At 44.2% G+C, this 19,692-nt stretch overlaps 9 protein-coding genes across 9 annotated transcripts; 4 read left to right on the top strand and 5 right to left on the bottom strand.

Moving 5' to 3' along the window:
• The first annotated feature begins 894 nt into the window (after window positions 1-894).
• On the top strand, window positions 895-2,338 carry GGS22DRAFT_160778 (DUF1691-domain-containing protein). The gene is made up of 2 exons (XM_047960983.1): window positions 895-1,327; window positions 1,393-2,338. Exons 1-2 carry the CDS (start codon window positions 1,099-1,101, stop codon window positions 2,160-2,162), a joined length of 999 nt encoding a protein of 332 aa, XP_047820254.1. The 5' UTR covers window positions 895-1,098; the 3' UTR covers window positions 2,163-2,338.
• A 2,418-nt stretch (window positions 2,339-4,756) lies between these two features.
• Window positions 4,757-6,606, bottom strand: GGS22DRAFT_128461 (MFS general substrate transporter). Its single transcript, XM_047958400.1, has 2 exons — window positions 6,340-6,606; window positions 4,757-6,275 (listed from the first exon to the last, which is right to left on the bottom strand). Exons 1-2 carry the CDS (start codon window positions 6,479-6,481, stop codon window positions 4,876-4,878), a joined length of 1,542 nt encoding a protein of 513 aa, XP_047820253.1. The 5' UTR covers window positions 6,482-6,606; the 3' UTR covers window positions 4,757-4,875.
• A 283-nt stretch (window positions 6,607-6,889) lies between these two features.
• Window positions 6,890-8,315, bottom strand: GGS22DRAFT_199702 (uncharacterized protein). The gene is made up of 5 exons (XM_047966328.1): window positions 8,134-8,315; window positions 8,024-8,060; window positions 7,893-7,957; window positions 7,347-7,824; window positions 6,890-7,252 (listed from the first exon to the last, which is right to left on the bottom strand). Exons 1-5 carry the CDS (start codon window positions 8,278-8,280, stop codon window positions 7,068-7,070), a joined length of 912 nt encoding a protein of 303 aa, XP_047820252.1. The 5' UTR covers window positions 8,281-8,315; the 3' UTR covers window positions 6,890-7,067.
• Window positions 8,316-9,122: 807 nt separating this feature from the next.
• Window positions 9,123-10,451, top strand: GGS22DRAFT_160775 (proline-specific peptidase). The gene is made up of 2 exons (XM_047960982.1): window positions 9,123-9,915; window positions 10,076-10,451. The coding sequence occupies exons 1-2, from the start codon at window positions 9,239-9,241 to the stop codon at window positions 10,359-10,361; spliced, it is 963 nt and encodes a 320-aa protein (XP_047820251.1). The 5' UTR covers window positions 9,123-9,238; the 3' UTR covers window positions 10,362-10,451.
• Window positions 10,452-11,673: 1,222 nt separating this feature from the next.
• Window positions 11,674-11,977, bottom strand: GGS22DRAFT_187658 (uncharacterized protein; the record flags this gene model as incomplete). The annotated part of the gene is made up of 3 exons (XM_047964622.1): window positions 11,674-11,741; window positions 11,808-11,855; window positions 11,905-11,977. The coding sequence occupies 3 exons, from the start codon at window positions 11,975-11,977 to the stop codon at window positions 11,674-11,676; spliced, it is 189 nt and encodes a 62-aa protein (XP_047820250.1).
• Window positions 11,978-13,106: 1,129 nt separating this feature from the next.
• Window positions 13,107-13,612, top strand: GGS22DRAFT_187657 (uncharacterized protein; the record flags this gene model as incomplete). Its single annotated transcript, XM_047964621.1, has 2 exons — window positions 13,107-13,350; window positions 13,434-13,612. 2 exons carry the CDS (start codon window positions 13,107-13,109, stop codon window positions 13,610-13,612), a joined length of 423 nt encoding a protein of 140 aa, XP_047820249.1.
• GGS22DRAFT_128442 (uncharacterized protein) lies at window positions 13,391-14,316 on the top strand. The gene is made up of 3 exons (XM_047958399.1): window positions 13,391-13,571; window positions 13,621-13,830; window positions 13,917-14,316. The coding sequence occupies exons 2-3, from the start codon at window positions 13,656-13,658 to the stop codon at window positions 14,159-14,161; spliced, it is 420 nt and encodes a 139-aa protein (XP_047820248.1). The 5' UTR covers window positions 13,391-13,571; window positions 13,621-13,655; the 3' UTR covers window positions 14,162-14,316.
• Window positions 14,317-15,849, bottom strand: GGS22DRAFT_128435 (uncharacterized protein). Its single transcript, XM_047958398.1, has one exon. The coding sequence runs from the start codon at window positions 15,768-15,770 to the stop codon at window positions 14,472-14,474; it is 1,299 nt and encodes a 432-aa protein (XP_047820247.1). The 5' UTR covers window positions 15,771-15,849; the 3' UTR covers window positions 14,317-14,471.
• A 1,307-nt stretch (window positions 15,850-17,156) lies between these two features.
• Window positions 17,157-19,637, bottom strand: GGS22DRAFT_128394 (MFS general substrate transporter). The gene is made up of 3 exons (XM_047958397.1): window positions 18,864-19,637; window positions 18,472-18,746; window positions 17,157-18,414 (listed from the first exon to the last, which is right to left on the bottom strand). The coding sequence occupies exons 1-3, from the start codon at window positions 19,122-19,124 to the stop codon at window positions 17,265-17,267; spliced, it is 1,686 nt and encodes a 561-aa protein (XP_047820246.1). The 5' UTR covers window positions 19,125-19,637; the 3' UTR covers window positions 17,157-17,264.
• Window positions 19,638-19,692: the final 55 nt, after the last annotated feature.

The following is a 19,692-nucleotide window of genomic DNA, read 5'->3' as shown; positions in this document are numbered from 1 at the left end:
ACGTAAATTAATATTTAAATACGTATAATATTAATTAAGTTATTATTAATAATAATTAATAAACGAAATTTAAATTTTATCGTTAAATAAAGTAATATATTTTATCGTTTTATATATTATATTATTTTTAATTATATTATATTATAAAAATTAATATATTAATATTAAAAATAATTATAAAATAATAACTTTAAAAAATAATTTTATTAAATTTAATATATTAAACTTAAATAAAAATAATAATATAAATAAAGAACTTATTTAATTAATTATATTTTTTATTAAATAATTTTTAATTAATTTATTATTAAATTAATTTCTTAAAAAGTAAATAAATAATTTTAACTTTTTTAATAAGTTTTTTTAAAATTTATTCGAAATAATTAAAAATATTAAAAAATATAATATTTTATTAAAAATTTTATTAAATTTATTTTTTCTTTTATTATTTAACGTAAAAAAAAACCTCGATAATTATAATTATAAAAATAAATAAAATGTTTATAATAATAATTAATATAAAAATAAAATTAACATTATAATATTACCGGAATTAATAACGATTAACCTAATTATAAAAAAACATCACTTATTTATTTCGAACGGTAAAAAAAATAAAACAAAATTTAAGTTAAATAATAATATTATCCCGTTAAATAAATATTAATTAAAATTAAAACGATAAAAATTATTACAATTTTTCCTTTTTTAAAAGTTTTATACTTAAATTTCTATTATTTTTTAAATTAAAATAAAATTTTTTTTAATAAAATAAATTAATTCGTTGATTTGATTACGTAAGAAAAACTTAAAATGCGGAAACGTTTTAATGCTTTAACGGTTTAAGGGATTTAACCCGCCGTCCATAATCGCAGTTACTTTGTAAAATCGTAAAATTGTAAAATTGAAGCATTGACGTCAAACCTTGACAGTCGCACTTTCGTTATTCAGCGACCTTAAAAATCGTGTGACGTCGCTAACTTTTAAGATTTTTCTCTTTCAACTTCGCCTTTGATATTAATTTTCACTTTCTTTTCTACCTCAACTTCAACATTGCTCAAATTACGCCAAAACCCGCAAAGCGAGGCTCGGCGGCACATGGCGACTGATCCTCGTGCTATAAATCCTTGGGCATCGCAAGAGACCTTAATATCCCTGCTCCATCTCGATCCTACGCCGATAGATAATGCGTCCGTCTACGACAAGGAGCTTCCGCCTTTACCCGAAGAGGCATCGCGATATTCGGATCCAAGTTTAAAGTCTTCATCTCCAGGTTCAACTTCTACTCTAGGTCTGAGTGGTAGTGGGCGAGGTCCAATATATTACTGTACAATCTCGACTCTTTTCACCGTAACCAATGAGATCGCAGCTTTTACTAACCACCTTTTCTAGTATCGCGAATACAGCGCTACTCATCCTATACATTTTCCTTCTTCGCCGGTCTCCATGTCGCCAATACCTCGATATTTCCTCTCGTATATCAGTCCGTTCCGTACTCCGAACCCTTCCTTCTTATGGCACGCGAGCTTTATCAGACACCCCTTACCGAACCTTTACTCGTCGGTCTCCCCGTCGTTGCCCATATTACGTCTGGTGTCGCAATACGACTGCTCCGTCGACGACAGAATCTGAAGCGTTATGGTGGGGCAACACCTGGGATTTGGGCCCTTCACCACTCAAATCCAGCATCAAATCGCAAAAGTACCGTGAGAATATGGCCCTCTCTAAACTACATCTCGATATCCGGATATGCTTTTATAGGGCTGCTCGCTTCACATGTCGGTATAAATCGAATCTTACCCTTAGTAGTAGACGGCGATAGCTCTAATATAGGGTTACAATTCGTGTCTCATGGCTTTGCTCGGCAACCGCTACCGCCATGGATCGCTTACTCTCTGCTATTGTCCATCGGGGTAGGCCATATGGTTTGGGGATGGGCTAAGTGGCTTGATCTCGCACCCCCTGCTAACTGGAAGAAAATAACTGTAGATAGGCAGATGCGGAAGAAGAGGCGGCGCGCCTGGTGGGGGGTCCAGAGTGTCACCGTCGGGCTCATGGCATTATGGGCTGCTGGCGGATTAGGGGTCGTGGCAATAGCTGGACCTGCCGAAGGCTGGCTTGCCACTGTCTATGATAATATCTATAGTGCAGTCGGACACTAGGCGGTTGTCCTCTGGCTTGTAAGTGTGTATATACTCTTGCATAGGCATGTGGCAGCATTCTGGATCGGCATCAGCGATTATCTATCTAGGTAGGACTTAAGGTATCCAACCTTTAATATATAGACATCTAACTCTGTCAATACGATTATAATCAAAAGATAAATTCATATGCTTCATTATTTTATTCGAGAACTAGAACCCCGATGACTGTGAGCACCTGTGTTCTTCCTGGCCAACTACATCTTGACTAGTTGCAATGCTGACTGTAATTACCTTGTCATTGCCCTGTAGCTACGGAAACATCGCCGGTGTTGCTGTTGCAACATAATGAAGGTTCACCACCTAGGTAACACGGCACGATCTGTGGTTAGTGTGTTTGCTTGTTGGATTTCATTTCTTGTTTCATGATCCAGTCCCGCGTACAATGGGTCAATCGAGGACTTACGCATACCTCTATTCAAAACAACGTCTCCAAGGTCCCCCGTGGCCGCATGTGAGTGCCCTCACTTTCATCCTAGCTATAATGCACCTGCATTAACCACGACCGAATACTTTCACACAAGGGTTCACAAGGGAACTATATTGATCACCTTGCACAAATCTTCGGCAGATTACATTACCGCCATTCGATCTTTATAACCTATATACAAAGCACAGCATCATTTGCATATAATAAGGTAAGACACCCTCAACACCGCACCCCGTAGCATACAGCTTTCTGCCCACAGCGCTAACCAACGCACCTACCTAGGTCCCCAAACCCCTCTACTCTACAGGGCGACCGAAGAAAATGTGCACAGACCTAATCATCCTCACGATATGCCCGCTCTGCCAGATCCCGCAGCACACGCAGCTCGTATATCGCCGCGGGTGCGACGAGGCCACGGACCTCGGCCGCGCGGCTAACGACTTTGTCCGCACCTACGGCACTTGCGCCGCGGGACTCGCGCGTGAGACGAGGACCAGAGCCGCTTGCGAGCCATGTGGCGTTTGTCGCTGGAAGGTGTGGATGCGCGGCCGGCAGCGGTTGAAGGGGGTGGATTTTTGGGAGAGAAGGGAGCGGAGAGGTGAAGGTGGCGGTGGTGGGGGGAAGGTTATGATGATGACGGGTGGGGGATGGAGGGTTATTGGGTGAGTGGTGGTGGTGGTGGTGGTTAGGTCTTGGGCTGGAAGGAGGTGGATGGGGGGAGTGGTTCACGGACATGTTGTGTTAAGATATGAGGAAGCCGAGGGCTTAATAGGGGGGATATACCCACGGACTAGGCTTACCTGTGTAAGTCTGCTTCGTTATACCATCTCTGGTATCCGGATCTGGAGCCTTATTCTGTGTCCCTTAATGAACTTATTCTCAATGGTGCTCAAATTGTTTGTTTGTATGATCCTATAATTACTGGAGGTCTACCAAGACATACATTCACACATGTCGGTCATTGAATGCTGTGTCTGCCACCATATCGGCGAGTAACCGTGCTGCGGGCACCCCTTGGAACGATCATAACTAGATAGAATCTACCTACCTACGATACCTAGGTAGGTACCTCACATTCGCTCCTATGTAAATCATAGAATTTCCGCGTCCATCGTCGCCTTCTATGGGTCTATTGAAGGACTAATGGGTGGGTATAAGGATTACTATCGGATTTTGTCATCAGATTTTATTCAGATTTTGTCAATTCCGAATTGGACTAAGATCTACAATGAGGCGTAGACTGGTTGGTAGCTATCCCTGTTCCCCTTTACTATTGGAGGAGTTAAAATCCCATCCAACAAATCAGCGTGTTAGTCTCAACGATTAACCAGGAACCCCGGTCCGCACCCTGGAGCTGCCTGGTCCAAGTGAAGACTTATATTCACATGTCCTGTCGCTCCCTAGAAACCAATATCTGAACGTATATGAAGATGGTATCAGATTTTATTTTTATCCCATTCAAGATTTTAGCAAAATCATACTCTTTTCCAACCAGGGTCGATTAGGTAGGTATGTAGGTATATATTCAGAAAGTTCAGCGACAGTTAATCGTGTGAAATTATAGATAGACGGGAACCCAACATTATTGCTCATGGACACCAGCTTCATTACCAAATACTGAAATGTGTACCTATGCTTAAAGCTACCAACTTTTCTAGCCCATTCTTCAAGTTTGCGATGCCTTCTTCAAACAAGACCCAATCTCCAACTATAGGCAAGAACCGTAGGTAGGTACCTACATAACCTTTAAATCAGCTAATAAAAGATTCAATAACTAAATCATCCTGTAGTCACTCAATCTCCAAAAAGTCATACACACAATCTCATATGCTCCAAAAATACCTCCGTTCCGATGCGATTATATCCGAGCGATGTGTTGGTCTGGTAAACTTAGGCCTGACACGTACGGGGACGAGTAGCCGTCTTGAGAATGTGAAAGATCAGATCAAGCATTTCGACCATGCGTTTTCCAAGAATAGCAGAGCGCAGCAAAATTACAAACGATAGGCAATTGTATTAGAGGAGGAGAAAAGGGGATGAGAAAGAGAGTGTGTGTGATCGGAATTGGACACTACCTAGTAGGTACCAACGGACTCTTCTATAAATTTAATAATAGTTGGGTATTTGAACCTACCTATATTAGATTAAGTTAACACTGTAGTTTTAGCCATGCGACTTTTAGAATAGAACTTTGAATATTGTAATCAATCCTCTCATAGTGGGATCTTCTTCCTTGTTGAGATCTTAACCTTGGGTCTTGTCTTCTTCAACCCCTTCTACCTCCCTCCTCCACTTTGGAGCAAACTTCCATTGAATAACGACACCTAACATCGCGATAACTTGTACAATCACGCAGACTGTAAATGCGAGACCAACACCGATGCTACTGATCATGGGCATTATGAAACTAGTACCGCCAGCGGCAAACAAGCATCGGGCGAGGTTCAAACTTGCGCTGGCCGCGGCGCTCCGATCGGAGAAAATGTCCACGAGGTAGGTCATGACCACCGATTGTGTGGAAACGGCAGTCCAACCGGTAATGAACGTGGAAACGATAGGGACAGCAATATGAACGCGATCGGGATATTGAATCGTCCAGCCGAAAAGAAGGATGGATAAGCATTGAACGGAAGAGAAGACTGGCACAAGACGAAGACGTGCCTTTTCTAGAGGAAAAGAGTCCTCGGGGTTAGTAGCGTGTTGGTCTAAGCTGTTAGACTGTTCGACATCTGAATGGGTAGAACGACTCTCATGTTGCGCTTTGACACGGCGGTAGTCGATATCGAGGACCTTGCCGGTGATGAGTGTGCCTATCATGGATCCTGCGCCGTTGGCGATGAATGTTAGGCCAATTTGGGTATCGGTAAGACCGTATCTTTCCTCGAAAAGAGAGGACATAGCGGTGATACTCATTTGCCAGACAGCGTAGTAAATGGCGAGAAAGACGATGATAGGGGATGCATGTTTGCTGATTAGGATTCGAAGAGGGCCTGTCACATCAATACGTTTTCTCTCGGCGGGCTGCGAGCTAGTCGCTGTCGGATTCCATTGGACCTTGGTGGTTTTCTGATAAATGCGCAGGGGAAAACTGGCGATTGGATTAGATGGTGTCCGACTTCCGTTAGCGACAATGGACCTCAGAGTTTCTGGGAGCAGGATGATTAGGAAGATCAGGAAGACGCCGCTGTAGATGGTCAAGAACCAGAATATGGCCCTCCAACCCAAGGACCCGGCCAGAGCACCTCCGATAACCGGGCCAACAGCTACAGGCACGAGCAGTCCAGCCTGGAATATGCCCATGAAGCCTCCACGTTCAGCACGAGTAGTAATATCGCCGATCACACCAGACCCGATCGCGATCGTACTCGCACTTCCAGTACTTTGCAGACATCTGAGCACAATTAGAGTGGCATAATTCTTTGCCTCTGCCAAACCGACGCATGCAGCAAGAAAGACCAAAAATGTGCAGCAGTAAGCGACCCGGCGACCCCTGACGTCAGAAATTGGACCCCAAAGACTAGGCGCTAACCCCTGGGAAACAAGGTACGAGGTCACAGTGAGGTTGACGAGCTCTACTGACACGTCTAGGTCATGAGCAATTGTAGGGAGAGCTGGAAAATAGATGTTCGACGCGAAACCAGAAACTATTGTTCATATTATACGTGAGAAATTGTACGGAATAATACAACTTTGGGCGGAAACACTTACAAGTTGCTGCTGTTGAAACGACTAGAATTATTAGGGCTTTCTGCCGCTTGTCGAATATGCTGTAAGGTTCTTCCGGAGCTGGTGATGACGGTGGTGACGACACTGGGGGTGTACTTTGACTTTCTTCGGGCTTTTCCGCCATGGCTGGTTTCTGTTGTGATTACTTTATAATTCGAAAGCTCCTAAAGGAGAACTGGATGAATACACATTTTATATAAAGACTTGAGTTACATGATCTCCAGACGGAGTTGACGGGGCGGAGTTGAGGTCACGGAACTGAGAAATATTAGCTAATCAAAATGGGTTCCATAATCGGGTTGAAGCTTGGATCAGTGATCTCACTGCATTTAAACGCCGAGCCCCTGTAAAATTTAGGAACTTACCTAAAGAGGCGCTAGGCACTCCAGCTATGATACGTAGGATCCTAGGTATGGATAATGGCTTCAGCGCCTTGTAACCTCCCTAAGTTTCCTATAATTACAAATTCCTCGGAAATCAATTGGCAGGATAGTAAAATACGTCCATTTCTACACAGTAACTAATATATCACGTCATATTATGTTCATTAAAACATCGTTTCTATCCAGATGCCTCCTAAATATTGCTGCGGGTCTTATGCTCTGAGCATGGCACCTCTTTGTCCCATATGTGTGTCCTAGAAGATAAAGATCATACAGAAAGCGTGATATGATATCCTTCAGTGGTCAAAGTAGCCCGTGATTAGATCATCACGCGACAGGAGTCCTAGTAGTATCGCTCGGCAGGGAGGAAAACGAAAGCTTGTTCGATATACTGCGCATGATCTTGTCGGGACTAATCGAGGCAACCAGGAACCACAACGATGGGAGGTTAACAGCTATAAGGGAAACCCCTGTTTCTAACATGGTGTAAAAGAATATAATGGTAATAATGCCTGGCAAATTAAGTCAGTTGACTGACTAGGTAGGTAGGTAGGTATTTAAGTGATGCGCATGATGATGAGAATATGTGATGAGTTGGGTACTCACGTTCTTCGTCGTGATTGATGAAATAGTCCGGCCCTCCTCTCTCGGCCTGGATATACTGTGTCATGCGGGCTCCAGATGCAAAAAGGCCTATGAATGTCAGGAAAAAGACACCTAAGACAGCGAGCTTTTTGGATAGCGTAGCGTTGAGGCGTAGGATACGAGGAATTGGAAGAGATAGGATCCAAATATCAAGAAGGAAGTCGGAAACCGCAAAGCCATAAAGGTATGGAAACGATAGGGTACAGTATTTTTCATAAGTCCCATCCCATGTCGCAGAGAAATGTGTGCCGCATTGAAAGCCGGTCAGGAACTGGAATACCACAAGCCAAATAATCACCATGATGATGGTAATGATAACGGTAATGTTAAACCAGCATCTATTTCCCCCGACATAAAAGATTCTCCGGTAAAAAAACAGGGCGCTAAGTTTAGAGCATGCCAACGAAGTTGTACCCAATACGTCCCACGCTATTTGAAGCTATAAAGGCTGAGTTAGACGTACTGGGCTTGAGATAAATGACAAAAATGTTCTCTGGGAAAAAGTACCTTTGCTGATAATTCTCCAGCTATCGCAGGTGAAAGCGCATAGCCAATGATATGGTACTGAACCACTGCTAAGTTGGTTAATATCATACAATCGAGTTTAAAAAGGTACTTAGTGATTAGGGGGAACTTGCTAATGATGGAGATAATTGCAGCTCCAGCAAAAGATATCTGAGGACAACGTTTTGTATTAGCACGGGCTTTGAGCTACAACTTCTAACTCTCCGGTAGAATGGATTTGTACCAAGCTGGCCACGGTCAGCACATCATCAGTCATAATAGGCATATGTGTCTTATTGCGAGCGTGAAACCGGAGCCCTACAGCGATACTCGACAGACTCAACATGCTACCACAGACTGCTAGCACTCCATCTTTCGATTCACTGGACATGTTGAAGATGGATTTCTGTAGGAACAAAATTTTCAATTGTAAGTACTAGGTATAGGAAGCAGACATAGGCTCTGCAAATTTTGGACATAGCATCTTCGGAAGGATATCACACCATATAAGTATCTGGCATTAGGCTGTAGACATGCTGGAATTTCCATGGTGCCTAGGTAGGTACCTAGGTAGGTTGCCGATGGGTATGTGGCCGAATGATAGATTGCTTTGCTCAGATCATATTCCGATACTCTCAGGATTGGGGAAATACAACGAAATAGGTAGAACCTAGCCTGCAGATATGTTGTCGGGTTCATGCTCGGTAATTGGGTAGCATAAAAGGGTTATGCAGCTGCAATTCCTAATCACTTATAACTACTAACAACCAACAACCAACAACTATACCACCACCTCCTTGCACTCTTCTTTTCCACTTGCGCACAATTAGGTAGGTTACCTAGGTACCTATGAAGTGGGTACCTATCTGGACGACAAAGTCAATCATAAATGTGAATATGGATAGGGGTATTCACCGATGACAAGGATGATACGATGGCCCTGTAGTGTAACCAACAAGAAAACACTTCCAATCGCCGTATGGTATGGTACATACCTGGGCACCTACCTACATGTAGGAAAGTTGCAGTTAATTTACATTCCTCAAAGGGTATCCATACCTAGGTACCTAGGTAGATTGAACTCACAAACGGCTCAGTAACCTTGCCCCAGAGGGTGAAAAGAAGCGTAAAAGTACAATACCTCTTATCGGTTAACTGATGGCGTAGGTTTACATAAGCCGTGCTTTGTCAAGTCTAGGTCATATAAATAGGATCTTTCCTCACTCTTACATTTGGAAATGTTGATTTCTATCAATCAGTGTTGAAACAACATCTCAATTATACCTACCTATACTAGTACATCGTTTGAATACTCTTATTTCTGCGTGCTTTACTTCCAAAGCCTGACGATGGCGAAAATTCCCACGTCAGAAGGACAAATCCCTTTTCAAATTCCTGGGGAAAATAATATTTCTTGTTCGACCTATTACAAGGTTTTCGGCGATCTTGCGCGGGACGCCCCGGCTGTAGTAATCCTTCATGGCGGCCCTGGTGGTGGGCATGAATACTTGCTCTCTTTCGCAGAACTTTGGCCTCGCTACGGTCTCCCGGTAGTTTTGTACGACCAGATCGGATGCGGTGCTTCAACCCATCTTCCTCAAATGGAAGGTAACAAAGGTTTTTGGCAAGAGTCTCTATTTGTCGCTGAATTGGATAACCTCCTCGACCATCTGAAACTTCGTGAAGGCCCTGGATTCCACTTGCTAGGCCAAAGTTGGGGAGGGATTCTGGGAGTTGCCTTCGCTGCCAGCCGACCTCGCGGTTTGCGGAGACTGGTATTGGCCAGTGCACTGGCCAGCATGGAGCTTTCTGTGCAGAGCATCCAACTCTGCAGAAGCGAGCTTCCAATGAATTCACAGAGAGTGCTAGATAGATGCGAACAGGAGGCTGATTACGAGAGCCAGGCTTATAAAGAAGCTCTGACTGTCTTTCATAAGATGTTCGTGTGTCGAGCAGAGCCAGTGCCGGCGGAATTAATGCTTGCATTCCAACATCTTAGCGATGATCGGACAGTTTATGGCACCATGTAAGCTGATGACTATTTATTATATGTTCTTCTTTTCTCGTTCTCCTCCCCTTACCCCTATTTATCCATGTAATCTGAGAGAGAAACTCGAGTGTTCACACTATTCTCGGTTTCGACTTGGTTCTTCGACTACACATACTTATATCCTATGGTCGTATAGGTACGGACCCTCTGTTTTCAAATGTACGGGCTCACTACGCAGCTGGTCGAGCATACCATGCCTCCCACAGATCACGGCCCCTACTTTAGTCTATAACGGAGAGTATGATACGTCGCGCGATATATCGCAGGAGCCGTTTTTTGATCACATTCCACGTGTTCGCTGGATCACATTCCAAGGAGGAAGTCATATGTGTCATCTTGATGCTGGTGGCCTCGGGGAACGGGTTTTGAAGGTGGTGGGTGAATTTCTGATGCAGCACAAGGCGGTTGCATTACAGCCCTGATATCATGTTATCTTCAAGTCTATCAAATGTTTTGGATATGTAGGTACCTAGCATATTGGGTACCTAGGTAGGTAGAAATTTTATTGAATCGTATTAGTATAACTGAATTGACCCTAACAGGTACCTAGAGGTACGTAGGTGGGTACGTAGCGACTTATATGATATGCTACTCACGTAGGTACGTATTGAATATATGAATGTGAGAATGTATCAAGTCAGAATATATTGAGCGTTTTGAAGGGTACGGGTAAACAGTTTTAATGTGGTAATTACCTCCTAGACGACAGTTTTGTTAGTTCAAAAAATGGCGCAGTGATTGAGTTGTTGGTGTGCTATGCGGGAAGGAAAATCGCCCACCCACATTCTATACTAGGTGGAGGTGCGTGGGTACCGGGTAGGTACTAGGTAGGTACCTAGTAGGTACCTGAGCAATCAATATTTCAAACCAACCGTGGCGGCCTTGAAATTATGCATATATATACCTGTATTTAATCGATAATTTACCCCAACCGTTATAAGATACTCAAAATTCCCTATGCCAACTTAGGAGGTGTAATATCAGGTGTAAATATTAATAATGATTGGTACTTAATACCTGCCGCCGGATCCGATAAATAAGACTTCTTTCATATGTTATGCCTACCTCAATATCTCTAGATAAAATGAAATTGACATCTGCCATTACTTCGATAAGTTTGGAAGATGTTTCTTTGCATTCTAATAACATCAAGTATAGAGTTATAGCTTTAGTAAATTCTGACGTATTAGGTGGCATAATACTAGAGGAAGAAAAGGTTTTGATTTATGAATAGGTAGGTACCTAGTAGGTAGGTAACAGGTGGGTATGTGAAGGACTACTACCTTCAATACATTTCCCTACCTACCTACCTACTTACCTGGGTAGGTACCTAGATACCTAGGTAAACTTTTTATAGGCATACGGATTACTCTAGAGGTTTATTTAATCAACGGTTCTCATACGGGAATTCAATCTTCAAAATTCGCGCCTACAGAAAAGGGGGGAGGTTCACGAGTCCTCACCGTTCTGTCGTAATAACTGCATTATACATCTCACTTTACGGAGGCATATTGGAAATCATATTTGTCGCACAACGTTAAGTTATCATTCACTGCCAACTTGCAGGTAAGCTCTTCCAACTATGTAAGGTGTTCAAATCCTATGCCTGGGTGATATTGGAAACGGAAGCCCGCAAGACGAAGGACCGGCTCGCCAGTGACTTATCTCTACTCCTAGACGGTACATGCTTTGGTATAGATACCGCTGACAAACTTTATGATTGACCCAGTTGATTCAAGCCTTGATGACACATCTCGGCCTCACCTCGTCTCGCGAGTTCAAAGTTCCATGTGCTACAGGTTCTATCCGTTTCCCTGTTAGTATGAATGTCTACCATTGTTATAGACGATTTCTTGCAAATTTCTCACCAGCAGGGGTACATCCTTCAGCCGCATCGATTTCTATCATCTCCCTGTCTTATCAAGGTTAGAAATTTTGCTTCCTTCTTCGGCTTCTTCGACTTACCGGGGATTGGCGTAGCAAGCCCGATGACGATAAACGCCAAAACAAGAAAAGCTGAGAACGATACGCAATGCATTTTGACTCGTGTACGAAGAAGTTTTTGATCGGGGTTAACTAATAGTAAATCGAAATACAGTATTGGTGCTGAATCTGGTATTTTAATAGAGATTCGAAAGCTCTGTTTGAAAAATAGGTTAGAAACTGGAAACCTTGGAACATAAGGAAAGAATAGGCCTTTTAAGCTGAACTTTCTATCGTAGGTAATAGGGTTGGTAGGACGTAATACTTTCCAGGTTGTTAGATATGCCTAGGTAACCAACTGACATCGTGCGCTTAGGTGATCTCTATCAAATATTCAGTCTTGCCGTTCCATTAACAAATCTATCAACTAGGTAGGTACCTATTTATTGCGGTTGGTGATTCGGGGGCCGTATCCGGGGCATATATATCCCCTGAACTAGCGGTTCTCAGGGATTAAGGAGCGGAAACACAGCTTCCTGCATACCTTGGTACATACGCACTGTCTGTCGAGTACCTACCTAGGTATGGACCCTGTGAGCTAAAGTTGGATATGTAATGGTCCCTTGTGAGAGGGATATGATCTTTTGTATATTTTATCTCGTACCAGCTGCACCAGTAAAGCTGTGACGCAGAAGTAGCACTCCTTCCCGGTAATTATCGAACTGCTGTATCGGGGGGTCGGGTGTAGTTTCCGTTCTTGTCATGGGGTGTATTCTACCTACTTCATGAGATAATGCGACCCTACTATAATTGACTAAAAGCGCCTACGAAGGGGCCTCTTCCGCCACCAGAACGCCTCAAGGCTACATATTTGACCTATGTAGTGGACCTTGTGACGCTTGATTAGTTGCTAACATACATATTCAAAATGCAGAAGGAAGCCAACAGTCTCAGATTAACTAGGTAGGTAAAGTGAAAGTGTTAATTCCTGATGTGATTCATGATATTCAATCCCGCCCATCTACTACAGCCTGCTCCTTTTCTCGAAGGTACTATTAGGGTGTGTTTTACTCTACATTCGCTACCTCATGTCTATTATTATCTGTATTAGATGACCAGGAAATGGGCTTTTAACCCCCGAAGTCCTTAATTACTACTATGGTACTTATCAAGATAAAAAACCAAGCTCTCAATACTACTGGATTATAGCGAAATTCTAAATCTAGTTCTCCATAAAATTCATCATGTCACATGAAAACGAAAAGTTCCTACTTCACGAAGACCATAGTAGGCCGAGCGATATGGTTTTTGACCAGCATCTGCGGGATCATAAGGCGTGCTGCGCGTCGGAAAATGGATGTCGATCCTCGGAACACCACCTTCGCATTCCGACCTTTCTTTTGTCGCCTACGTATATCCTCATTTTGCACATTTTCTGCTTCCTACTTGGGATATCCCTTGTTTTGAAAACCATTGGAGGAGTTACTGGTATGTTAAAACTTCACAAATCCAAACAAAATGACTAGAACAAAGAACTGGTGGGCCGGGAACTCTTTCTAATGCCCTCACAGATGTCAGTAGCTACTACTCGGACTGGGTCCCTATCTCCCATGAGCTGCTACGTGAAGAGGCATTGGACACGCCAGAGACCAAATTCACAGGATTGCCAAATGATGTTAACACGAAAGCCTGGGATGATCTCATAACGCGTGAGTATTCTCTTCAAATTATTGGGGGATCTAAATACTGAATGAATAGCAACCTTTTTCTCCGCTTCAGAAGAAGATCTGCAAATGACCGGTGAATCGATCGATGACTCAGTGCTCCTAGCTGATGGAGGCTATCTAGCAGGACTTGGTGTTTACCATAATATACACTGCTTAAGACGTTTACGGCTTTTCTTGCACAGTAATTATTATTATGGAAACCTCTCGGAGACTAATATGGAATATTTGCGTGGGCATTTGGGTAAGAACGCTCCGTATATACATTTCTGGGAGCCATTGAAGGAACTCCTCGTTAAAAGTTGATGTCGCTTATCAAGATCCTTCTAGGTCACTGTATTGAATCTCTCCGCCGCAGCATAATGTGTAATGCGGACACCAGTATATACACTTTTACTTGGACGGGTGCTGAATTGGTTCGACCAGGTGTATGGAGGCCAAGTCCAAAATCGAATCAGGACAGGAAATGTGTCATATGGGAACCACTAGAGAACTGGGTTACGGAGAGACGGGTTCCACTCAATCCAATATTGTTGAAGCCTAGTGGAGAAGAGGAAGAGATTTTGATGATTTGATAACAAAGAGCGAGGTGATGCTTGAAGGATTTCCTGGATGGCTATCTTCAAACTGAATAGCAGTTAGAGTTGACTAACAGCAGCTAGGTTAGGCTATTTCGAATATTTACTACCGACCCTGTTCCTTGACACCAAGTGCATGTGGGTCCATTTTGGCGATGCCTCTTCCTAGTGCGTGATAAGGTACTACCTAGGTAGGTAATAGGTAACAATCTTTCCACTGGAACTTAGAGGGCAACTGCTATACATTAGGGGCTAAGTTACTGGAGAAAGACCTGCGCACGGTCTTTTAAACTTCAACCATATGTGCTTAACCGCCATGAGTACAGCTTGTTACTGTATAGATCATTGTTCCGAATTCATCAACACTCTCTAGCCATATATCCACTCGGTTGCGCCTCTCAAGACGGGCGGGCTCATCCAGATCTGCTGGCATCGGCCAGAGTTCATCGATACGAAGGCCTTCCTCTAACCAATCTGTTAGATATATGTTGTAGGCTGTTTCCCACCCTTGTCGTGTCTGGGATGCCCATAAATGCTTGCTTATAGGGGCGGGTAAGCCTTGAAGCTCTGTGCCGAGAAACGTTTGAAGGCCGTCTTGAGAAGAAAGGACGCTGTCGAAGAGATACATCGCAAACAGGGTTCGTCGCTTTGCCTCGGCGACAATCCAGGCCTCCCATTTGGGACGAGCATGTCGTTGTTCCGCTATGCACATAAGTCCTCCTCGGCTGCTTGAGCATGCGAGCTGTTGGAGGTTCATCATTGCTTGTCGAAAGGATATACTAGATATCTGGCTGAGCCTAAAAAATAAGACCATAGAGTAAATTAAATAAGCTTGGAAGGCTGCAAGCTGAGTAACATTATCGTATTCCATATAATGGTCAAAGAGATTACTCATCTCCCGTCCCAATACGTCCGCAGCAACTCCCTCGCTTCCCGGCAAGGGGTTTTCACAGATGCGAATTAGACTCAAGCAAGTTGAAAGCGGCAGACTCGCGGATGCGCTCATCACCTGCGAAGCATGTATAAATGGCGGAACCCCGCGACCGCGGATCGCGACAGCAACATACGACTTAAGGATCCTATAGATAAACGATGTTATGTTAGGCGGGTACTGTTTAATCTTTTGACCGGAGACAGGGATATAAGCATGTAGCCAGCGATTGCTAATATCGTCAACGTTGATAGGGCTAAAGAGTTCTAAGCTTGAAAAATCAAGTGTGTCTGATTTCGTAGGTGGAAGAATTGGGATTTCCGGCCCTGGCTCCTTTGCCTTTGGAAGATAGTTCCCCGCGAATGTTTCGAAGGAAGAATTAATTGGGCTGGCATCACCTATAACTAGCGTTGATTCAGTTGTCGCACTGCGAGCATCTGCAGCAGCGGGGATTTCGCACTCGGGACTTGGAAGTAAGTCCCCGGGTGCGGAAAGAGTATTTCCGCCCGTGCTATCTGTAGAGGCGGTGGGCAGCAGAAGGTGAGGGTAAGAGCATGATAGGCCTCGAGAGGCGCATCGAGTGCAACATCCTACTTTGCGATCGCACTTCGCCTTCGCAGTTGAGCAGCTATTGCAAGCCTTTTGGCGCGAAGTAGAATACCTCGCAGCCTTCATGATGGCATCGAAGAGTATGCATTGATCGGTCGTTAGTCGGTATTTACGTGGGGGTGTTCAGTCTTGTTGAAGCGTGTTGAATATAAAATGCGACTGGAGAGTGAGAGTCCAATTGAAGAGATGGTAGGTACCTACTAGGTACTAGGTGGTATCTACCTAGTAGGTACCTAGTTATGTCAGCGATACAGAATATAACCAGATTTATTGGAATATCCGCCCCGCTAAATGATTTTCTCTCAAGGTGCACGATTATAGGGAACTTGTGGGATACTAGGCGCTAATTTTCTAGGGACTTTAGCGCATCATTATCTTCACTTGGACTAGGGCGCTAGGCTGCTAGGAAGAACTAGAATTCGACGGGGCTGCGGGGTTGACCTTCAGGGGGCTAACTAATACCAGGTAATCAAAAACCGTCCACGAGAATGATGTGCTAGAACCCCTATAACTTCAACCCCTAGTAGTCCCTAATCTCCCTAGTTTACAAGGAATTAGCGGGAAATCACAGTATCGATAGAGTGCGTCCATGGATATATGTAGGTACTAAGTATTCCTTGACGATACCCGAGTACCTTTGGACTTATCTATTTCTATTCAAATTTCTTGATCAGATCGCTGATTTCAACAGCTTCAACTTTCAAATACCTAAAGTCCACCATCGGAACCCCACCAAGAATCCAAATATGGGCGCGCTCTTCGGTCCACTACGTCGCCCCTGTGAAACCCCGCGATTGAAGCAATTCGCGATTGCGACAAGGTTATAGACATACTACAAGACGCCACTCCTAAGTTTCGTTCAATAGCAAATCTGAAAGATTTCCGTCCTCTTTAATGTCTATGGTACATTAATAGACTATGAAAATGGTCTGCCATCAACCCAATTAGCAACGGGAAACTCCCGACATGCCCTATTCTCAGCTCTTGACTATTATACACTTATGGGTGGTAAAAGCTAGGGTTGGCGCCGCTGACGACGGAGGAGTTATAAGCCTTCGGCAACTCCGTATTAAGCTAGCCAGCATTCCCAGATACTGTCGCTGCATTACGTCGATTAGTAATCCATTATAAATAGGCGGTATCGTCGAATATTGATCACGCTTCCTTTGGTCTTACTAATTCCGGTCTTCTACAAGGATTCGGCTCAGAACGTCGGCTTGTACAAGCTAAATCCCTAAAACTTCGAACGTATGCTCAAATATGTCAAATAGAAGTTCCACAGGCAGCACGGAGTTAGTCTCATGATCACCCCGCGCGGGCGATGGGAATTACCTGACGCAATCATGGGAAAAAGGATGCAGGAGATATATGACTGGAAGTTCAAGACACGGCCGACACACTCGAAGCTGAACTAGGCGCTTCCTCGATAAATAGGAATAGTCTTGAAGGTATATGGTTTGTCTTGCGGATCCAAAGCCTTCTCCTCGACATTCTCTTGCATAAGGTATAGCAAGGCGCATTGTCACTAACTAGATAGGAGTCCACTACCTAATCTAACCCCTATGCCTGCATGATTTTCTCGAACATCTTTACACGACTTGTCCAGCTCCTACATCTCTTTCCGAAGATATACATCGGGATTGCGCAGATGCAGATGAAGACGTGCACACCCCCGATTATACAAAATACCTCCTTTGGGCCCTGGCTACTAATCCAATCGGATATAAAGTAGTTCATGCCGAACGAATAGATATTCCTCAGATTGATCGCCGCAAATGCCTCTGGAGCTTTGTCACGATGGCAGTCTGTCAAATAACCATAGACAGCAATGGTCATGAACCCCACACTGAAATACTGCAATCCATAGAATATCACGGGCGCAATCCAGGGGTCTTGCTCTTGTAACGACCATCCAAACCCGAAGAAAGATAGGCCCCCAAGAATCAGAGTAATGATGATGAGGACGAGTCTGAACTCGGGCTCATATATACCTCCGTTTCTCCTCGACATCGCCTTAATGATCCAGTCTGCGATAGGCCCAGATATAAAAGCTCCCACGATTGCGCCGATAAGTGAAGCGATCGAAACAAGCCCGACTCCAGAAACGCTAAAGTTGTACGGGGGAGCTGTGAATAGCTGAGCCAATACGGAGCCCACCACCACCAGCCAAGAGGTCGTAAGTCCGTACGCGAAAAATGAGAATAGGACTTGCGGGAATATGAGCATCATCAATGGTCTGGTGAGAACTTTCCAGAACGGATCATCCGATACTCTTCCGTGGAATATTTTCAAATCATGCCAGTAACTATGCTTCTTTTCCGACCACGCAATATCGGCCACAGCACTTTCTATAACTTCAATTTGAATCTCAACGTTCTCAGCCCTGGGCGATTCGCTGTCGGACTTCGTCTTCGGGTTGTTGTCCTTGGCTAGCTCTTCTTTGTTGCTCGGCCCTAACCCGAGATCCGTATTCAAAGAATCGTCCCTTCTATATGCGGTCTCGGGACAGAAAAGGAATAGAACGATTATCCATACTCCGAACATGATTGCGCATATGCCATAGGTCCAGTTCCAGCCCAGGTTTTGGATGATGTAACCGGAGATAATCGTACCGCCCCCAACTCCAATTGAAAGACAGAGGCCCCAGGCTGCGAGCCGGACTCCGCGTTGGTGTACAAAATAAATGTCCGCTATCGTCGTGGTTACCAAACTAGAATGTGTCAGATGCGGTCTATCGACATATTCGAAAAGAAACATTGATGCCTACACTTCAAACGGGGACATGCCTATACACCCCACAAGCCGGAAGCCAAGCAAACTATTGAAAGTATGCGAGTAGTATCCTCCAATACTGCTGATGAATAGTAGCAGGTTACCGAGGAGAAAGACGGGCCTACGGCCCCAGACAACAGCCATGGAATTGGTGAAGAAACATGACAGTCCAATCATGAGGATACCATATCCAAGATCACCATTGAGCTTGTTATACGAGATTCCGAACTGGGAGGTCATTTCGACGAAACCTGGAGTGATCATTGGCCCCTAATAATTGCGATACGCGATTAGCTTAGTGGAACGGGACGTTGTACCAATCTGTTCAATTGAGATTCTCTCGCCAAACACTGGTGTAGCAGGTATCAACGTCAGAAAGAGACTTACCCAAGCGCCCACGACAGCCGTATCAATACATATGAAGAATAGCATGAGATCTTTCTTCCATAGAGGCCAATTTAATGGGTCATTTGGACTGTTGCTAGGTTGCGGTACCAACACGACATCCGAGTCTTTGCCCTTTCCGTGGCGCAGGGCCGAGGCGAGCTCGCCATGACGGCGATAGTTATCAGAACCGACGACATCTGTCAGAAGAGCTGTGCCAGGCACATGAGAAAGATGCCTGTCCTCGAGAACCCCGAGTCCCATGATGATGGAGTCCTTTTTGATTCCGTAGGAGTTCGATACTGCAGAAGATTAGCACCTACCAGGCAAATCCTTCGTAAGGGGCGGCTAATACGACTTATAGCCACGACGCAGCAAGGATATCTCCAACTCTTCATAATAACCCCCCTATACTATTGGGGTACGCTTAATTTGATCAACACGGGAGATGGTAGGTTCTTACCATCCATCTTGCAGTCGATTCTCATCGATTGCGGGGAACCTTGTTCAAACCTACCTCCTAGTCCTTGAAGGCATCGCGGCACTGGAGTATCTTCAGCTGAATGAGGTATGAGTGTTAACCAATGCAGTATTCGAAGAGGGGAACCAGGGTCCCATTGACCAAACCCGAGGTCTCTGGCGTTTCCAAACTTGTCTACCCCCCATGCAGCAAGACATGGTCGTGTATCCTAAATTCGGCAGAGATTCATCGTCGCAGTCCTGTTGTGTAGCATTAATTGGCGACCTCCATGACCACGGTGATTCTAGGCGTTCCCGGGTTATTCCACTTATAGTATATGCTCCCTAATCAGCGAGCCTTAATCCGATGCAA

Source organism: Annulohypoxylon maeteangense (genome assembly GCF_022496945.1).
Source record: "Annulohypoxylon maeteangense strain CBS 123835 unplaced genomic scaffold GGS22scaffold_6, whole genome shotgun sequence".
NCBI lineage: Eukaryota > Fungi > Ascomycota > Sordariomycetes > Xylariales > Hypoxylaceae > Annulohypoxylon > Annulohypoxylon maeteangense.
This window is presented reverse-complemented; position numbering and strand designations above follow the sequence as displayed.